This window comes from Papilio machaon, chromosome 4 (genome assembly GCF_912999745.1).
Source record: "Papilio machaon chromosome 4, ilPapMach1.1, whole genome shotgun sequence".
NCBI lineage: Eukaryota > Metazoa > Arthropoda > Insecta > Lepidoptera > Papilionidae > Papilio > Papilio machaon.
Window position 1 is genome coordinate 4654671 of NC_059989.1, and position 21608 is coordinate 4676278.

Sequence of the window (21608 nt, forward strand, 5' to 3'; positions counted from 1 at the left end):
TTATTGCACTGCAATCGATCGGTGTACCGTATAACACAGCTAGAACAATATCATATGCGTTGTCTTTTAAGATATAAATTGACTCAAAACAAAGAATATAGTAAGTATAGTCTAATATAGTATTTACTTACTTAAGTTTTTGGTGACTCAGATTTATGTTAATATTAGTAATAGATATCTAAGGAATAGTATATAGATATAAAGATTAGTCACTTAACATCAAAAAAACCGATAATTCACCATCCACCACAAAGAAACGTAAATCTTTGGTATAATTCAGTGAGGAAGTAAATACATGAGTTAAACAAAAACAATAGAGTATAAAACTTAATGTATAATAATAGTATTTACAAACTTATGTTTATATAAAACAAATAAATTGTATGGCTATCATTATATTCTTATTACAACATGTCATTAATAATTTACACGATTAAAAAAGCAACAGTAAACATATTACTGAAGATAGCAATTGTAGTTTCTAATAGCACAAAATAGATATAAATGGAAATAAAAAGAGATTCCACAATTTACATAATAAAAGATATATATACAATTCATAAATGGGCGCTTAACGTTTTCAGTTATGTATTAAATATTTTTACCTGCCTTAATCTCAATGTAATAAAATGCCGTGTTAACGATTTTTACATATTTACTAAAACTTCAAATAACAATTTTCTATTATTTTTTTTCGAAACTAGAAATATAAAGTGCCAAATACAGCACGTATCAATCAACTACATAATTTGTTTCATCAACATTGGAAAATGCAAAAATCCAATTTAGATAAATATTCCCCTACTAAAATATTCTACAAAGGATTTTAAAAAAATACTTACAAAGCAAATAATTATCGTAATGCTAATTGATAGCACCATTTAGCATTCTGAAAAGAATCTGTTACTTTCGAAAAATGTAATGTACTTACTTAATAATATAGAAATTACAACGTAAGAAGTCTTATCACATTTGTATGGTAATTAGTAATATATATAAACCGAATGTATCTAATGTTATCCCAATATTGATTGTATACAAAATCAAATGGAGTCTCAGAAAAAAACCGCAAATCTATAATAAGCCTTGAACCTGATTGAAGTTAGCTAGTTAAAAGAATTTAGTTGAGCCTTAGATCTTTGGAAATCTGATCGTCTTATTATAATATAGATAAACTTCTACTTTACCTATGTTTTACATTAACATTGCAAATCTAACAAAATCATTTAGAAAAATAAGTCGTTATTTTGGCTTCCACTTTATTCTATAATGGAATGGTCTCAAGAATAACCATCAGGTTTAACATCACTTTTGACATGGATACGTAGGAGTCGAGAAACTCTACATCCAATGGTACATACACGTGTCATATTAAAACAACAGCTGTTACTCAAAAAAAAAAAAAATTAAAAGAATAGATACACGATAAAATGGCACCTCATCGCAAACAATTATTGGTTGAAAAACATAAACACAATCAATCCAATCATCCGACACAATCACTTGTAATAAAACTACTCGCTTGCAACAGAACAAATATCAATCATCCCAATATCATTATGAAATTTATTTCAGATTATTATTGCTCTAAAAGTTACATTAGTGCGTCGATACGACCTCGTCTCTGTTGCGATACAACGTAACGTCTATTGAAATTAATCTCATAGGCGTATAATTAATTTATTATTAAACCGCTACATCTTTACAGAAGTTTAATCATTATTTAATTATTCTTTAACGAGAAAGTTCGTTCAAATTTAATTACTTAACTAGTCCTAAACTAGATCGACAAGATGATTAACAAGTTGTTCCCGCCGAGGCTGCACGCTGGGCGGAGCTGAGGAAGGCCCCGCCCCGGCCCCGTCTGCTGTACTGAATTCCACATCAACTAAATCTCCAGCTTCCAAACCGCTACTACATAAAATTATATTTATGGTTTACCTTGAAGAAGTGTCTACACTGGGTTTTTGAGGCGGCTAAACATATAGCAAACTTATTCTTCAATAGAAACTCACTTCTACTCTTTCACAACTAGAGCTCTAATATTTTAACTGGGTAGATAGGTGATAGTTCTTAGGTCATTTATTGTTTGTGTTTTTAAGGGGTAAACAGATATTCTGGATCTAAATTCAAAGATAAAATTTAAGCGACAAAAAACTGCGACATTATTTACTGTGATTGACCTTGAAATTAAAGGATTTGTAAGCTGGAGACTTAATTGATAGTTTCCCACAATACAAAGTTAATACAAATACTGTTTTTGATACCGTCTTTGTGTACTTATAAATGTGTAGACCGGATCTATTGCACATGCTTACAGCACATTGTCATTTCCTGTTTATATAAACTAATACAATGGATAACTAACAAGATCCATTATAATAAATAGTATTGTGATTTTGTTCGCATATAAAAATATATTTTCTATATGTAAATGATGCAAACAGACAAATACGTATTTGAGGTAACACAATAACATTTTTTTTATATAAAAAGCTCGTATTCTATATTGGTATGTATATGAATTTTCACAATAAGTGCTATATTTGAGGTCGTGAATTTATCAAAAAAAAATCAATGAAAAGCTATTAAAAAAAATACTAGCTGCCGTTAGCTTAATTTTTTTTTGAGAGATCCTTAAAAAATTTACAAGGCTTTTAAATCAAATGATATCAGTTTCGCCATGTTTTATTACCTTGTATATTTACGAGAATAGTAGTTTTATGTTTGTAAATCGTACATTTGTAATCGTCACCTTAATTATTAATATATTTAATTTTTATATTTCTTATCAGATTAAAATTTCGTATTTCTCAAATATAACACTTATTATTACATGAACTACATTTCATGAAAGAAAAATTTATTCAAAAAGCTCAATGTGGTGATTATGACATGTTGATTTGTAAGTTGTTCTCAGTACGCAGCACACTACAATACAATGAACTAGAATCGATTAGTGAAAATCAGTGGTAGTATCTCCAAAAAGCGTTACCATTCAAAAAAATTATGTTTAATTCCTTAGCCATAAAATAAATGATGTACTTGATGAAAAAAAAATGTATTTAATGTAATAATCGAATTCCGACCTCAAAAAAATGTGAAACAAAACAGCACACAATGGAGTCTAGCTTAAAGACTACGCGGCTAAAGCTAGCAATGTAAGAAAAAAATCACAAATCTACGTAATCCTACTCCGGATAACTTGTCACACTTTCAATTTCACTCGATACATCTCAGGAGCTTTAAAAACTCGCAATCTCGACCACAATAATCATTATCACTAACCTTACACGAAGGTCAATTCAAAGAATGTATAGGTACGCTTAGGATACGCCGACTTATAATGAACTTTAATGTAATCGCAATAAATTGTACTCGATTAAACTACAATATAATATAAAGGTAAATTAAAACAAAATTGCACTCACGGTACACGATTACAACAAAATGTAACTTCGAAACGGCGACATTACCTAACTTTAGAATATTCAACACTTTACCGATGCGCTGTGTTAAGTTATTGCAAACGAATCTTCCGAATCTCGGAAGAAGTCAATATACGTAATACGATAAAAAAAATCACAGGAGCGACCACGACCGCGGCGAAGACGAGGCGCAGAGAGTCGCGAGGGCGGCCGGCGACGGAGGTGGCAGTCGTGGCGACCGGGGCAGCCGAGACAGCCGGGACAGCCGGGGCAGCCGATAGCAACGAGGCGGCGAGTGGCAGCGGCGAGCAGCAGCAACTGTCGCCACGCTCAGCCACGAGGTCTGTCACCGCGGTCCAGTCCGAGTTTAAGGCACAGCCGTCATGGTCTATGGAATCTGAAATTACAAATATTGACATGGACTCAAAACATTCTTCGGATAGACAACACAGCACATGTAACAGTTCATAGGAGCAACATAAATAGATGCGTGTGAGATGTATGTGTACCTGGTGAGGTGCTTGCTGTCCTCGTGCACAGCCATCTCAGAACTCTTGAACTCGTTGAGTTCGCGGCGGATGGCGGCCTTGTCGCGCGGAGTCAGCCGAGTCCACGGCTTGTCAGCGCGACGGTCGTAATCGTGTGCCTGTAACATACATTGTACCATTTATGGTTAAATTTTCCGCTGCCTTATTAACACGAGAAGTAGGAGATAAATCAATCAAGGGGTCGGTATAATTTGTAAAGCTTTGCACTGACCTGCGTCACCTCAATGTAGTCACTGAACCTGATAATTTTCTTCTCCTTGAGCTCGTCGACGGTGGGCCGGAAGCTGAGCTTGCGCAACAGGTAGCGCTTCTTTTCCTCCTTCTGCTTCTTTTCCTCGGCGGGAGACTGACCTTTGTTTATAAATAGAAATTAGCGCGCAATATTCGCTTCAAACTTTCTATGTCATCGATAGAATAGTGTATTACTAACTTTTAAGTATGTTCCTTTCTACGAGTTCCTCGGCGGTGGGCCGCATCGACAGCCGACGTATGAGCCGGGCACCGATCGCCTCCCACGACTCCTGCCGCTCGTGCTCGCTCTGCACTACCAGAATGTTCCTGCACAACCAAATGCACAAACATCACAATCATTCACTATCATTGTAATACCAGTATCACAGTTATCATATCACTGAGGCGACATTGGATACAAAAATAAGATCGGTACGCTAACAATATAGCTTAGAGTTCAGTTCAGTGGCGAGCGCGTTGCCAACACCCGGGCGATATAAAATTCGAGAACGATTTCGTGATATCAAAAACGAGCTCATAATGTCCCATAAACACAAAATCTTGGCTGCACACCAAATTAGCGGTTGGTAAAATTTAATTGATTGCAACAAACCGATTTTAGATTCTGCGTTAGCTAGGAACACGTATCGTTTACCGTAACGACTTTCGTAACGTATTATCGCATCTACGTTGCGAGGCGTAATGAGTAAGAATGCCACTGTCAAGATCATTATGCCAGAAAACAGGAAGAAGTGCAATTTCGTCAACAATGTGCGACGACTGATGCCGACAGAAATAAAACTACCAGGCTTGCGGCGTGAGCGGTGCGCGTCGAACTCAATCCTTCACAATATAAATTTTACGTGTAAAACTATTTGCTTAGAACAGCTCTGACATTATTTTTGACTTTTTATTCGCGCTACTTATTACGCTAGTTACTTATATCTTATTCAAATTAACGTGACCATATTTGTTTGTGAAATACGAGAAAAACATGTTTTCACATATTTTTATTTTTGCATATTCCAGGTTATTTCTATTATGTTTGTTTTGTTTACTTAAGGTTTAAATTCTGTGCCCTATTAAAAATTGCGGTTAAGATAGAATTAACCGTGTTTGTGGTCGTCTGGCAATACCTAACACATGGTTAGGTGACCGTCACGGTATTTATATCCCGATGAGTGTGGCGCGACGCATCAGCGGGCGCGCGCTGTGACACCGTTATTAGTTACGCAACCGCACTTGTGTTACTATTTACTACCTGGACACAGCGGCGTGGTTATATTGCTCAAGGCGATAAACTCCTTCACAAAATGAAAACAGTTTAAATTATACATAATGCAATTTGACAATACGTTTATATTCACTTTTAAAAAACCTTAATACATTGAATCGTAAATCTATATATATAAAAGAAAGTCGTGTTAGTTACACCACTTATAACTCAAGAACGGCTGAATCGATTTGACTGAAAATTGGTGGGCAGATAGCTTAGAACCAGGAATAGGACATAGGATAATTTTTACCCCGTTTTCTATTATTATTTTTTTTATTTCGCGCGGACGGAGTCGCGGGTAAAAGCTAGTATTGTATAATGACGCCTTTGTTGAACCAAATATCTTTCTTGTAACCGCTTAGAACAGCGATCAACTCTGATATTATCAATGTGTTATTAAAAACATTTTGATTTCAGTGTCACTTTCTTGTATTACTCAAAGTATGAATAATGACAAGTGCAAGGTTTTTTAGCCAACGTACCTGTTGATGAGCTCCTGGCGGTCGGGGCGCAGCGCCAGCTTGATGTTGAGGCTCTCCTTGCGGGCCAGCTTAGCGGCCACGCGCTCCGACTCGCTCGAGTACTCGTCGCGGTACTCGCCCTCCCACGGCCGCGCGTTCTCCTTGTTCTCCGCCGCGTTGCCCACGCGCACTGGCCGCGTGCTGCATAATCAGGCAACACTTTGCAAACTACCCACTTACACGACGGTACAAACTAAGTCTTTACAATTAAAAAAGCAACATCTGACATCCGGTGCACCAATATCATAATATCAGTTAACAATAGTATTACTCCAAATAAATGGCTAGTTCACCATTTACAGAATACACTATTAATGCTGCAGTTTTAGTACTGTCCTATGGAGCTAATATTTGGACAGTTATGACATTGATGCATCGCATGTGCGGCAATATGCATAGAAGAACTAGGGAAGTCTCAGCACCAGCTGACTTGTGATAACGTCATGAGACTTACTAAGAAAAGAACAATAGGTTAAAATTTAAGTTTCTGTAATCTATTTAGAAAGCAACATGATTTCGACATTGAGGTTCAAGTGGTTTGGTAACATTTAAATTTCTTTGTTACGAGAACAGTATAAAAATACAAAAAAATATTTTAATCATTATTGGGATTGCAGTGGGTCAGTGAATATTGGGTAAACTGCACTCGGAAAGGGGCTTTAGTACATTTGTTTTTTACTGAAAACAAATCTGTCCGGTCGCATTGGACGCGCAGGCGAACGTGCGTGACGCAGTCGTGCGGGCCACGGGTAACAAGCGTACCGCGACACGCCATTTGCGGGAACGAATCGTTTTAACTACAAGCGATGAGTGAAATTCACGGATATAGAAATACAGAGACAACAACGTATTCTACTTTTACTTTAAATTTAAGAAATACATCTAAAAATTTTTTTCGTATTCACACTGCACAAAACAATTGCATGCAACACAGCGATAACATTTAAGAGCAATAGAGAACAGTCATCAGTCAGATACAAAACTATCAGAATATTGAATTGCAGAGGTGAACATTATCTTGTTACACACAACCACAGCACGGCAATGGATGCTCGGTAGAGATTAATTATGTGAGTTAGTAAAATCATTGCCTTTGAATTTAACACCTGCATTGTTATGTGCCGGTCGTAAAGGTGATTTTAGTTTGTGGAAGTTTGTCGTAAGCGTGCGCTGTACGATGCATGGGGGTATGGGGCATGGGCATGGGCTGAAGGCAAGCTGACCGTCGGGAGGTCTCTGGGCGATGCGTGTTCAACAACATTGACAATATTTGAGGGACTGTTACCATATGCGGATCCTCGGTTTGGGCGGCGGCCGTCTGCTAGGCAGCGCATGGTAAAAATAAACGCACACATTTCACTATCAAGCCCAGATGATAAATGCAATGTATTCTTCTATACAAACTTTGATATTATAGAAAATATTTCGTATTCTTGACTTTTAAGACAATTACTTATTGTTAAAATAGAATATGTGTTAATAGAGTATATAATTAATTAAAGCGTTATATGTGAATAATGTTTATGCTAGTTTCATAAAATTTTTATAATCTTGTTTAAAATATAGGATATATTTTTAGAAACAATACTTCAATTGAAATTATTTTTACGACCATTCAGTATCTTTAAGATTTCACTATCAGGCTCACATAAAATTTATTAGAGATCCTTTTTAGGTAAATTACATTTCTTTTTTTCTCAATGAAAAACAAATATAGTAGTGACCATTGTTATCATACCGATGTTGCCAACATGACAAAAAAAATATCGGTATAGAATAGTATAACAATCGGAAAATCTCTCGATCGTTACTTAAAGTCGGTGAGAGGCGTGTAAGGAACAATTGACAAGTATGCAAGGACGACTTGCGATCTCTGCCTACGCACATATGAAGAAACGCGGTAGATCTATCATAGATTTGCAATAACTGGTTTTCTAATAAAGATTCTCTATGTGCGTAGGTAGTGACAGATAACCTGTCTACATTATAGAACATAGAATTTTTTTTGTGTGTCACCTACACAGTTACTCCTTTGTTACGACCTTAAAAGGACATATGACGTGTTCGCTTGCACATATTTTACTTTTAAAGAAATATGATCAATTTATATATCAATTATCGCATTGAAAATTATACAAGAAGTTTCTAGTTACATACATAAGAAGAATCATTGCCATAAAATAAACTTGAGTAGTCACTCTTCTTGTAGAATTGCCACAAAATCCTAATAAAACTATGCATGTGAGTGATTGTTTGTATACGCAGCTTGACTGATCACACACTTGATTGCTTTCACAAGCTTTGTCAAGATAATGAAAAAGGCTAGATAAATACAGTAATGGATTCAAGAATATGGAACTAACTTGAAGCTTGCGTGGTGGTGATCTTGCCGCGGCGCTAGCGGCGTGGCTTGAGGCGTGCCTTGAGGCGAGGCGGCGGGCGCGGGCCGCTTCTTGAGCGCCGACTTGAGCGGCACGGCGTTAAACAGCGGCTCCTTGGGTGGGATCTCTTCCACACGAGATGTGTCCGCGCCCAGCGACTCCCCCTCCTCCTCCTCCACATCGTCCTCCTCTTCGGCTGAAAATTAACAATGTATATAGCAATATTACATGGTGTAATTTCAAAGACTTATAATTAACCGTAGTTCCCTAAGTATAGGTCGGGATCCATTTTTGAGAAGTGAGCGAATGTGGAATGGACCTTAAAAAAATATAAAACCCGACCACAGCTGAATGTGGTAGATTTTTTTTGGTAGTTTGGAGTCTAATCAAGTATGGTAACTACTTCTTTAAATCATTTTTACGATGTATAAAAAACTAATCTTAAATCATATTACATAAATAAATATATAAATTATAACTCAAACACATAAAATATATAAAAGGTATAAATACAACAATATTATGTTTTACATCCTGTATTCATTTTATAAAAATATGGCGCCAGTTCTGTTTGTATTAGATAAACGAGATTCCATTTATTTATACGTAAAACAATTGACCTTGTCTCATACAAGTTATACATCATATGATATATGTAAATGATGGAATTTATTTTGAATGAACGCACATTGATCTATGTATCATCACGTTCAATTTAATTCGGAGGGTTGCTGTATTGTATTATTTCACTTCGAAGTACGTTCGTACAAATATTTGGCATGTCTGAAAATAAATCAATGTTTTCCTTTAAAGAAAAAACAAGCCAGATATTTCAGAGAAATATGACGAATCATGATGATATTAATAGATCGTAATCAATATTAAATGATTCATCTGCCATACAAACATTGCAAGTAATTAGGTCCGTTGCCAATTTAAACTGTACGAATACGTACAAAGTAAATTGTAAGGTGACATCATTCATTCAAATGTAAGAAAATATGCAAGTATACATTTTACAATGAAAACTATTAAAAAAAACAAAGTGGTGAATTAAGAGCCTTCTTTCTGATACAAAATAATTTGTCAATCTTTCTCTGTTGTTGGACATATTCATCTTGCATATTCGGGCACTTAAAATTAAATAGTACACATTTAGCTATTGCAAACAGTTTCTTATTTGTAATCAAACGAACGTAGTGCAGTATTTGTGTCGTCAAAAGCCAATATGATGGTTTAATTAGTAGAGTCTCGCACAAAACGTTCGCCGAGCCTCGTAATTACTGTGGCCGCACAGCCGAGGACACATCGGTTAACCGGTTGCAAAGTATTGTTTTATGACAACGAAAAAACACGTATCTTATAAACATCCTTATTCAACCATCGTCTTCAGTTCTGTAGTATACGAAGCTTAGAAAATTTATCTTTTCTTCTCGCCTTTTGGCACAAGTGGGGTAGACAGAGAAACAATATTTTAAAAGATAATAGAGTGTTTAACTTTGAATTTAAAGCAACAACCCTCGACTCGACATAATAAATTACATTACTTACAGTCAGAGAGAGGATGGTGCGAGAGCGCGTGCTGGTGCTGGTGGTGATGATGGTGCCGCGTGGGGCTGGGCGAGCTGAACATAGGCGGCGGCGGGATGGGTCCGATCTCCGACACCGCGATGGGCGGTTCCGGTAAGTCGGACAGCATCAGCTGCGAGTTGTCACCCTCCATGCCCACGCCTCCACCCCCAACCCCACCTCCACCTCCGTATCCGCTCACTGAGTTAAAAATATATAATACTATATGTTCAGCTAAAGCTAAATTGGGAATCAAAAGTTAAGATCGATGAATCAATTTCTTGAGATCGTAATTCTTTCGACTAACTAAAGGTTCTTTAGCTGTTTATGGCTCATTGCAGTATACGTACTAAACCTGATGTCTACGTTCTAAGTTATCAGTAACAAAGGAATTATTTCAATATTATGTAATGGAACAAAATCATGTTTTCCCTCGGTGTATATTCACAAAGGTTGCATACCACATCGCTTACAAATGTCAGCCTCGTCATACGCATGACCCTGGTAAACATAATAATTAATTATAAGCGACCTTGTCCAACTGACGTTTTGAACAATTTATCTCATTCATTCATAAAAATTGCCTCTATTTTGGTATAGCACAATGGAATGGTGGTAATGGTATGCATTTAATCCAATACATATCACATAATACGAAATGTAACAGCCTGGCCAAAGTCAAAGATATCTTATAACTTGAAAAATATAAAATCGCAAGAAAAATACTAAATCCTAAGAAATTTTGAGATATAAGCTTGTGTCAAAATTTATTCAAAGTTTTATCTAAAGAAAATATGACAAAACTTTAGTATAGTTAACCGACACAAGGTTCATATTACGGACATGAACAAATAAGGTTGGCTGGTTTATTTCTGCCTGGAGCATGCAACATTTATTTTCGTGAAATAACTTTGCGACCCTTCTTTATAATTCAAGTGTGTTTTGAATAATACCCACTTACATTATGGCCCTAATTCTTATTATTTATTCATACGGTGTGGTCTAAAACGCTGTATAATTCACTTGGAGCGAGACATTTAGAAAGTATTTACACATTTAGAATACATTTCTTTAAAAGTTGGAGGTTGTGGTTATATTGGCGTCGTTCCTCAATGCAATGAATTATTTGGACTTGTACACAAAGCAAACGTTACCCAAAATTTGAATAATCCTCAATGCTTCGAAAATTAGTAGCTTTCTATTGCTTTAGATGTTAATCATATATTTAATTTAAACCCCGTTTAATACCTAAGATGTTAGCTACTCTTCATAACCAATTAGTAAGGGGGAGAATAACTTATGAATTTTATATATTACATTATATGTATTCTATGTAAGATATTTAAATATTTCACTCACCGTCTCCTTGATAACATATTCGTCTCGGCAGCTTGCCCGCCGTCAAGGAGTTAGGCCGCTCTGGCCTCACAAGTTCACCACCATTTTCCAATTTGTCTTTCTTTGGTTCTGAAAACAAAAGACAGATTTCTTTATTTCGTGACTGGCGTTAAACGTGCACAATAATGTACGATGCTCAAATGGCCATGAACTGGCTAAAGAAATATCTTGTACTTAGAATAAATATATTCATATACTTTGTCGTATCTAAATTATGCCACGCTTAGCCTTAACCTACTAAAAAATAAATTATCCTCTCACGTAGTAACATGCGCCTGCGATATTTTTCTTAAAAAAAATAATTAAGCTATACTTTATAAAAATTTGAAAATGGCCCTTTATAAAAAGAATTGGAATGGTATGTAGGTAGGATATACATATTCCTACATGGGATCTACAATAAATTTTAAATTTAATGTCCGGTTACCGAGCACATGACGTGTGCTGTCACTCAAGTTGCTTTATAAGGCAACGGGACTTCATCAGGGCTATTTTTGGTACCGGCGACAGCGGCACAGACAATAATTGCATTGGATTTAAAGCGGCCACTGATCCCGTCTCCTTCCACGTTAAACAAGTTCTTGGACGATGTAACTACATTATTATTACTTTTAATTTATTGGAATACATAATTGTGTATACATAAAGTATTGTAAATACTTATGGTTACGTGTAAATGCTTCCGATACGGATAGCGTTGATGTAGTATTTCTCAGTACATTTGTTACGCATCGTGAGCGTGCGGTATACGTAGTAAAACTTTAACGCGAAGTAAAAGCGTCGCGGAACGAGTCAGATGGGTCTATTAATAGGCGATAGGCGGAGAGTGACGGTCTGCCGGCTGGGCGCCACGCGATTCCCATTCATCCGCGTCGCCCGCGGCCGAAGCCTCTTGAGCGCCTGGAATTCTATTATTTACGCATACCACTAACAAATAAATTTATTTAATTTTGTATGTATTAAATAGCTTTCCGTTCTAAGCCCCATAATATTTGCGGTTTTACAAATAACTTTCTACGTTTCCTAGCGTATCAGTTTTGCTATTCAGTGAACTTCTAGATAAAAGTGTTGCTTAAAAGCTTGATCTCTGTCTTTCCGTTTGAAAGATAAAAAAGTAGAGCCTTATAAATAACACAGTCCATGTAATGGTAGCTGTTGTTATAATTAGTCTTCTACGAAGATAATTAAAAGACAAAGGTATTGTCAACACCAAACACAAAGCTGAGGATAATTAGGTTTAGTTGTTAAAACAAATAAGCTTACTTTACATTTTTAATTAATGACTTTTGTTGGGCAATGTAGAATTACATACTCCTAGCGACTAACCTCGGTGCAGGTTTCATGCATGGCCCATTGCTCAAGCAAAATTGCAACATTCCGCAATTACTGCAGGATGAAGTTTGTTATGAGAGTAAATAATTCTCAAGTTAAAAACTAACCATTAACTGAAACGGATATCGTGTCTGCATAAAATAAAGTTTATACAACAAAACAACATTAATGGCATTCATATAAGTATAGAAGAAACGGAATGCGAAAACAATGCAAGGTTTATAACTTATTTATGAGGCACGACTTAGTTTGTTTATTCTTATCGACGAAAAGACGGATTCAATATGTATAATGCAATACATATTTCTGTACGAGCTCGAAGGATTGTTTGCAGCTGATAGCGACGTTTGCTGAACAAAGAGGGAGAGGAGGTCGTCGCGCCAGAGAACTCCGCTCCGGGGAAAGAGGGAGGCTGCCGCAGATCGGATCGATTCAGTCGCCCTTGGCCAAGCCACCCTCTCTTAGAGGTCGTTCGCTGAGGCGTTATGTAAGACCGATAATGTACTTAAACGCGACTTAAGCATATATGAAACTTTACGGATCCCAGGTTGGCAATCGGTTTTATATCTAGAAAACAAATCGGCGTATGCATTTACGCTACAATTAAAGATAATAAATTTTTGAAGAATATTCAATTAAAAGATAAAAATTCTTTTTTGCGCTTATCGTGTTTCTAACAGCAGTGACGAAATATGTAAATATCTGGCCCCAAGGACAAAAGTGTGCCGTACGGCGGGGCCTCAGTAGTAACACAATGTCAAGAGATTTCGTCGGCGACGTTTTCTTAATGTTCCGAATTCCTCGCAGAAAATCACGAAATAACACACGTTCAAAATACTCACCGCATGATGAATACGCATTGACGGTTCGGCCGATTTGCACGCCGTTTGATAAGTTTTTTAATGTCTCAATCACGGCCACACTGACATAGTTCTATAAAATTTGCTAAGAAAAGTTTTTACGTAGGCACAGAAAGGCCGCGAATGTTTAGCTAAAAGTAATGACCGCAATTGGTGTTCCAATTTAATAAAGAAAACCGGAAAACTTTGCTACAGTAATGTTATAAAATTTTGTTATCCGTGTTCGTGGTGTCTCACAACAATAAAAGTTATCTTCAGATTATATTTGCTATTCAATTATATTGTCATAACACCAGTTGATAACACAACACTTGCACAAGTTGCAGTTATACAACGACATTGTGGTTAATGCATTACATAAAACATAAAAATTACAAAGTTACATTGCAAGATAAATCGCCTGATTCCTAAGAATTTGAATTAAATGAATTTATATCAATACCTACAGAAATCATTTTCTTCTAGAATTAGATGTATCAAGTAATCTAATAAAACAATACAAAATTAAAACCGAGCTGAAAATCGTTTTAGTACTAAAATAAATTTAACAAGTTAACATTTAGATGAAATAGACAAAATACTTTTACAGCATTTCAATTTATTTCAAGACTGAAACAATGTATTTTTCGTGCAGCTGATATATTATGAAACATAACATAACTAATTTTATATCAAAAACGAAGTGTGAAAGAAAGTTTAAAAATTGCTTTATACTTGCCAAAATATATTACATAATTTAATAAAATCGAGTAAAGTAGGTCGACATTTTGTCAGCAGTGGAATTTGTCTGGAGTCGTGCAACGTGCGACGTGAAGATGTCGTGCGACAGTGATGGGTCGCAGTCCGTGCTCGCAGCGGATAATAACGTCACGCTGAAAGATAAACCGCTCGAAATACAACGCGCTGTCACTTTAACTTGGATAATTTGCTGCTTGTGTACCAACGACTCGTTACTCTTCATAACGAATAAGCAACGCTGGCGGCGATCCAACACGACTCACGTTCATTACCATCAAACGGATAAAGATTCCAAAGAGTGCGTCGTAATTATATCTAATTTCAAAGGCGTAGATACGTGAAATTACGAAATTGACCCATATTTCCCGATACAAAACTAATATAAATAGACATTAGTCACCTAAATATTTTCAAACCATTGCCAGGAATAACTCGAATGTTTTCTTTCGTCATTCTTGCTCTAATAGCAAATTGCAGAATGTTGCGAAATCGTATACACACATACATCAAATGAATTAACATTAAGCTTGCTATTCTTGCGCATGTATCGGTACAGTGAGTTGGTACATTATTTAGAACATTGAACTGGTTCAAAATAGAACATTATTTCCGCAAGTTGTATCATACGGGCACAGCTTGCACTTGACTCTTGGTATTATAATAGCCGGTAGTCTACATCTGAGTGACCTTCCAGTCAAATATTAAAATAGCGAACGATTGTTATACAGAACAATTTTTTCTAGAATAGTCAGCGCAGACAATGGAAACTTTGATTTGCCCTGAGGCTGCTCATTTTCTATTCTTTTATTTACTGGAATGAAGAGATAAATCGAGTATTTGTATAGAGCGGGAGCGAGGGCGGGCGGTACAGCGGAAGCGGTGCAGGTCAAGGGCGGCGCGCGGCCGCGACCGCCGCACGCTCCAGCTGCCGACATTCCCCGAATAACAGCTTTGCCTTTATCTCGTGCAAGGACACCGCACACAACTTACCTATCGTACATAGGAACATTTTACATTACATTTCGTTGCGGTAACATTTTGTAGGTTATATTTTATACACAATTTTTTACAAGCTGTTTTAACCTTACCCAAGTAATTTGAAATCATTATCTTGTATAAAACCGCATTCACGAAGGACATAAATATATCGTACATCTCAACAGCCCTGTACCTACTTTCTTGGCCTTCAGTGGATAGTAGTTTCGATTAGCATAACACGTTTCAAGCTGTGCAAATAAAAGAAATATTATAATGATCATTCGGAGTATTAGATTCTATTAACGTGGATTGTGATGTATCGTAGTTTCAGTCATAGCATCCTCCCGAAGCTCGCTTCACACCTTCGCATCTAACTACTCAGTTAACTCGAACGTATGTAGACAAAATTCGAACTGTCAAACTGTACTGTTCTCAGTTTTGCCTACACACCTTAAAACTGATTTTAACTGTGTACTTCGTTTGTACAGTAATTGTGAAGATATGTAGCGGGCGTAACATAACTAAAATGATTGAATCGCAGGTGTGCCACCTGTGATCCCGTTAGTGTAGTTTCTGAACACAATGTTTTATCTGGTGAACAATATAACATCCTTCGTTTAGTTTAGCCTATATATTACTCAGTTTGTTGATACAAGGTTAATTACGACGGTATTAGTCATGGAATGTAGTGATTGATATTCAAGTAATAAAGAGATAGGCGTCGTGCGCGCACAGGCGTCTGAAATAGGCAACCGAGGCCGGCGCGTCGTGACGCCTTCTGCGTTAGTTGACGCTTCGGCGCCATATCATAGTAAACATCCGTGTTTGTACGCATATCGCTTTTGAAAACTCACGAGTTGTAATAACATCGATAAACTGTTATGCTTCCATATATTATAATTCTATTTCTCCCTTTATCATATCAAGATCACGTTTGGAATACGTCCTACACGAATAATTAGGTGCACCTATAGTACCGAGTAGCTGTAATTTAGTGAGGTTGAATGTTAGATACGGAAAAGATCTTTTCCTTTCCGCATAAGGTCTGTGTACTGAAGTAATACAGGTCGAAATCTGCATTATGCGTTACGAAATAACGTTTTTCAAACTACAAAAAAAGACGTATTTTCAAATTATTGTATGTTTATTAAAACTACGAAAAAGTTGAACGGAAAACCTCCGGTGTTTTAATTCTTTTCAGATTCTAATAAAATGTTCTTTATTTCTATATAATTTCTATGAAAAAAAGTAAACTGATTTTTTCTTTTTCTAATAAAAATAAATGAAATAAAAGTAAATTAGGGTTTATATTAATTATTTCAAATACTTTATCGACAGTCTTTTCTCTGCCTTGTGTGAATGCATTTATCTACAAATAAAAATTAGCCTCATCTTTAAAAACTAACAACAGTATTTAAAGATATTAACGAGTTCACAACAGGTATAATCAATATTTACAGTTTTTTGCGTATAGACAAGCAAGCATGAAATTGCGGACGAAACCCGATTAATAATGTACTTTGAAGTAAACTTGCATATTAAAACAAAGTTTCTCTGAACTTACGACAATAGCGAAGTCGTTAAGGAATGGAAGGAAGGGGCGAGGACATGTAGGCAGCGCAGTTCGCACCACCTATCATGAAATACTAATTAATGTAACGAAATAATTTGTTAACAGGAAAAAGTTAAGTGTAATAGATACTAGGTGAATTTACGCTATAAGTCTACTGATATGCTTTAGATTATATTTATTCAACTTTAATAAAAAAAAGTTCATTGGAACGTGCATGTATGGATTTGGGTAATTGACTTTTTAAAGCGTAATGGATCTACAAATTTGATGTGTCATTAGTGTAGTTACGGAATTATTAACAGATCAGGAGAAGAAATAGAAAATGGGTGAAGGTTAATGATAAGACAGGCTGTGACATTGGCGAGGGCGATGTGAGTACAACGTGGCGCATGTAGCATGAAGTACGGGTCATGCATCAGGGTACCGTTGGTGCGCGCGAAGAGGGCGAGGGTGTTGGCGTGGCGCGGCACGGGCGACTTGCGGCGCACGTAGTAGTGGTCGTGGTCGTGCCGCTGCGGCGGCGGCGGTGGCACGAAGGGCGGCGGTGGCGGCAGGCGCGCGGGCCTACGCCGGGCGCCGCCCGCGAACGCGTCCATCGCGGCGAGTGTGCCCACGTCGCCCATGCTAGCGGCACGCTCGCGGCTGGAAGACTGCGCCCGGTGCGCGATCGTTACGTCTCCCGCTCTGCCCGCCCGCCCCTCCCCTGCCCGCCGCGAACCTCCTCGCGCGCGCTTCGATCGCCGCCCGCCCTCTGCGCTAAGCCGCCCGCCCGCCCACGCGCCACCAAGCTTTGTTTTGAATTTTTAATTTATCGCCATTCATCTAGTGTTCGGGCAACGTGGAACGACACGACTAGCACTATTGCTTTATAAAGTTCGGTGACCCGCTTCTCTTGTCCCATGTCAGAGACAAAAGAATGCTTGAATTATAAATTGAATCCTAATAAACGGGAAATTCCAATTCGTATGAGCGTCCCAAATTGAACCGTTATTTATTCCCAAAAATAAAATTCAATTTTAAATTTTCTTTCACGCTTTATTTGGAAATGTCTGAATTACATAAATATTTCTTTAAATGTTAATTCTCAGGCTATAAAAAAAATTGGAGAAACATCGCTTAAAAGAAAAATTAAAAATTTGTTACCTAATACTTGAAAATCAAATTACTTTCACGTGGAGCATTTAAATATTCACTTGAACAATTTGTATTTACTGTGTCGATTAAATTCAAACAATCCAATTCCAGAACAAAAACAATAACCTGATTTTCACACTTCAGTGGACGACCTAAGCAAAAACGTAAATAACGGCCTAAATAAGACAGTGTTAACAATAACTGTAATATACCGAAAAAAATTGGGTTCAATAAAATTTATCTTAGTATAATTTTTATTGTTTTAAGACAAATCTTATAAGACAAAGCATTTACTTCACGTTTCATTTCTTATCAAAATTCAATAATTCTTAATTTTGCAGCAGTGTAAGTCCACGATTACGTTAAATGTTTCTCACGTATATAGGGAGATCGGATGGGGGTGACATTTAGGTAATATATTGACGTTACATTATTAAAACTAGAAATAGGAAGTAAGTCTTTTATAAACTGTTACTTATTTCGGTTAAAATAATATTAACTAGAAAGATACATTGCGACGTATACAATATATGTAGCTCAAATAGGCTTCATGTCTTTGAGGCGGACATGCTGCCTGACCTTTATCATCCTCGATACTGTTAAACGATAAATGTTAGCAATTTTCAAATAAATTCCTTAAAAATCTTTTAAAAACTTCATACTCTAATGTTAATTACGATTCCAAAATAATTCTTTTATTTTCATGTGCAAAATAATAAAATATAAATAAAATTGCACAATATGATAAGTACAAATTGTTAACAAGCATGTTTAGAATGCAGTCTTATGTAGGTTGCAGCTATTGTTGTAAAGACAATATAAACGAATCTACATATTTCTATTGTCCGCTAAAATTAGTACATTTTACAAGATAGTATTATTTTCTAAAACTACTTTACTATATTACCTTAACTCCTATGACATAATTAGTTTTCTAATTTTGTCAAAATTAATTAAAAACTTGCATGTCTACACAATAAGTTAACTCCGAAACTATATTGCATTTTTTTAACGCGCTACCGCGGGCTTTTTTACGCCGCGATAAATCGCGTTCAAATATAACATATACATTTCACACGACAACGCTTTTAAAACGTGACACTTTTTTATCGCGCAGTGTTGCATTTTAAGCACTGGGCGAAGGAGACAAGAGTGATTTTAAAGTGCTCATTGCTTAACGCCGCTTTAAACGGCGTAAAAATAAGCGCCCGTGTGAATGTGGTCTGAAGGTAATAAATACGTTTACAAGATTTAGCACATGGCAATACCTTAAAGTTGCATTAAATTAGTTTGTCAGACGCAAGGAATGGAGATCGACCTTAAAGTTGCATTAAATTAGTTTTTCAGACGCAAGGAATAAAGATCGACATAACAATCTGTAGAAACGTAATAGCTTATTAAGCTAGGCCGCTGCATCTGCTCTCACTAATGGGATTTCCGCGCGGCGCTATTTCCGATGCCTCCCCACTGTAAGATACCTGATCTTACTTCCTGATACAGACAGTTGTGTTAAAATGGCGACACAGACAAGAAGCTTCATAGCCTTATTTGTGTGTACCGTTAAAACGAAATTTAAACGTAATTTAAGCGCTAACAAATAACCGTATCTTTCGATGAAACAAACGTCAGCGATCTAAAAGTGCTCATTGTTTGAAACACTATATAATTTATATATTAAAATAAAAATATAAAAAATATATTGTGTTCCGTGACAATGGTTACATTTAGAACATGAGGCAATTGAGCATCACCATCGTTAATAAATTTAATTTATTTTGACAGCGTATGATGGTACTCGCATCCGTAGCTAGCGCACTCCACGACCGCACACCGCACCGCACACTCAACCAAACGTCATCCACCCACATGTGCGGATGCACACCCACGCCATCACCACCACCGTTGCTCCCGTGCACATGTAGGTGTGCATTACGTAATCGGGCACCAGACAAGTGCAACAACGATTAACGCCATTACGATTCGCGTCATATGACTGCCACCGGCAAATCTTGTACGCCGCCTGTTTGCAATTTGTCCCGGCAAATCGTAAGCACTCGGCCAATTGCATATCGGAGGATTTCATTCACAATTTTATAACGTGTTATATTTTGTCTTTGTACTGGTGACCCTTCATTTTCAGTCAATTTTTGTGCAGTCGAAATCGCGGCCTGGGACTGATGACAGTGAAACATCTAACCGACCGTGGGTTTTTGAGACCTATCTTCATTCCTGTCATTATCTTGGACAACACAGGGATAACAATATGTTTTAAACGGAGATCTTGGTGTCAGAAACACACGGTAATTTGTGGGTTTCTGAGTCAATTTGAATAAACTCCTACGATATGTAATTTGCCGAATATACGATTTTCTTGGACAAATAACAATCGAATGGCTAACACAATTGGCCCGTAACATGACTACCGTACACTGAAAGCTAACTTGTTGATAACTTCGAGTACAGACTTGTGCATGTTCTATCTTCAATGGCGATGTTCAATTAAACTTAAGACAATAGAAATGTGACTCACACTGTCGCGCAATTTAATATGAACACGTATTATGTATTATACACAACACACGTATATAAAAATATGTATTTTACTATGCAATTTTATATAATGTATTAAGTTATACCGTAGAAGTATCACAAAAGATATAGTTATATGCTTATTTGCAAATCTAGTGCTTCACCTAATCAAACCCTGGGCATGCGACGCGAATTTCTAGTTGGACAAACTAACTTTCATACTTATCAATATTTTCTCTTATTTTATGCGCTTGTATCTGTGCTACGCCAAAAGATACGGAATGTACAGTGTTTGTATAACTATTTGTCGGCGTATATAAAAAGAGAACAATAGCGTAACAGAAAGTTTCTGACATGATCAATTACCTTCACGTGAAAGTGCGTGGCGCTGCAGTAGTTTTACAAACGATTCGACGTGGTCTTACCAAATTGTACATTTTTTTTAGCAATAAAGTGTTATAAAACAAAAATATTGCAACTTGAACATTAAGCACTGTTAGTAAAAAACATTTTATTTCTTAAACTATTGCATAAAACTTCCGTTGTGTGTTACATGTCGAGCTTTTAGCGCTGATAAAAATTAGGTTAGACTTTGTTCATTAAAAAACTTTACAGAAATATGTACTAAAAATTAAATTAAAATAAAATCATAATCAGCCTTCTCCAATAGGATTAAACTTTTGCTTAAGAGCTTTTGGATGAAAATGGCGTACCGAAAGCTTTGAAATGATGATTTATAAATCATAAGTTTAAAAGTTTAACATCTCGTTAGAATTGAAAAAATGAATGTTAAAAGTATTAAAATTGGAGTAAATCGGCTTATACAGTTAATATAAAGTACATAATTAATTTTTAATTAGAATTTGCAAGCTTAACTTGTCTAATTTTATTATTAAAAGTAGTATAAAATTAAAAATAGGTCATTGCATATTCCGTTGAGAATATTCACACATTAGATCACTATACTCCTATTACCAAGTATATTGGAATTGGGTAATTATAAATATAAACAAGAATAACGAATGGAAGGATGGTATCTCCAGAACAGCTCAACAGATGTAGAAAATCGTCTGGGAGAACACATAGGATACTTTTTATGTTTTTTAATTCCG

At 36.4% G+C, this 21608-nt stretch overlaps 1 protein-coding gene across 6 annotated transcripts in view; it reads right to left on the minus strand.

The window, feature by feature from the left end:
- Positions 1 to 2657: 2657 nt before the first annotated feature.
- Positions 2658 to 21608, minus strand: part of LOC106710648 (phosphatase and actin regulator 4B) — a 43871-nt gene continuing 24920 nt past the window's right edge. For 4 of the 6 annotated variants that reach the window (XM_045677830.1, XM_045677825.1, XM_045677827.1 and 1 more), the window contains 9 exons: positions 11314 to 11421; positions 9937 to 10155; positions 8368 to 8581; positions 7290 to 7325; positions 5966 to 6145; positions 4407 to 4534; positions 4188 to 4327; positions 3938 to 4074; positions 2658 to 3825 (listed from right to left, as the gene is read on the minus strand). In XM_045677830.1, the coding sequence (XP_045533786.1) occupies positions 3810 to 3825; positions 3938 to 4074; positions 4188 to 4327; positions 4407 to 4534; positions 5966 to 6145; positions 7290 to 7325; positions 8368 to 8581; positions 9937 to 10155; positions 11314 to 11421 (1178 nt within the window). In that variant the 3' untranslated portion in view covers positions 2658 to 3809. The remainder of the gene's footprint in view (positions 3826 to 3937; positions 4075 to 4187; positions 4328 to 4406; positions 4535 to 5965; positions 6146 to 7289; positions 7326 to 8367; positions 8582 to 9936; positions 10156 to 11313; positions 11422 to 21608) is intronic. The other 2 variants (XM_045677826.1, XM_045677828.1) reach the window with 2 other exon arrangements.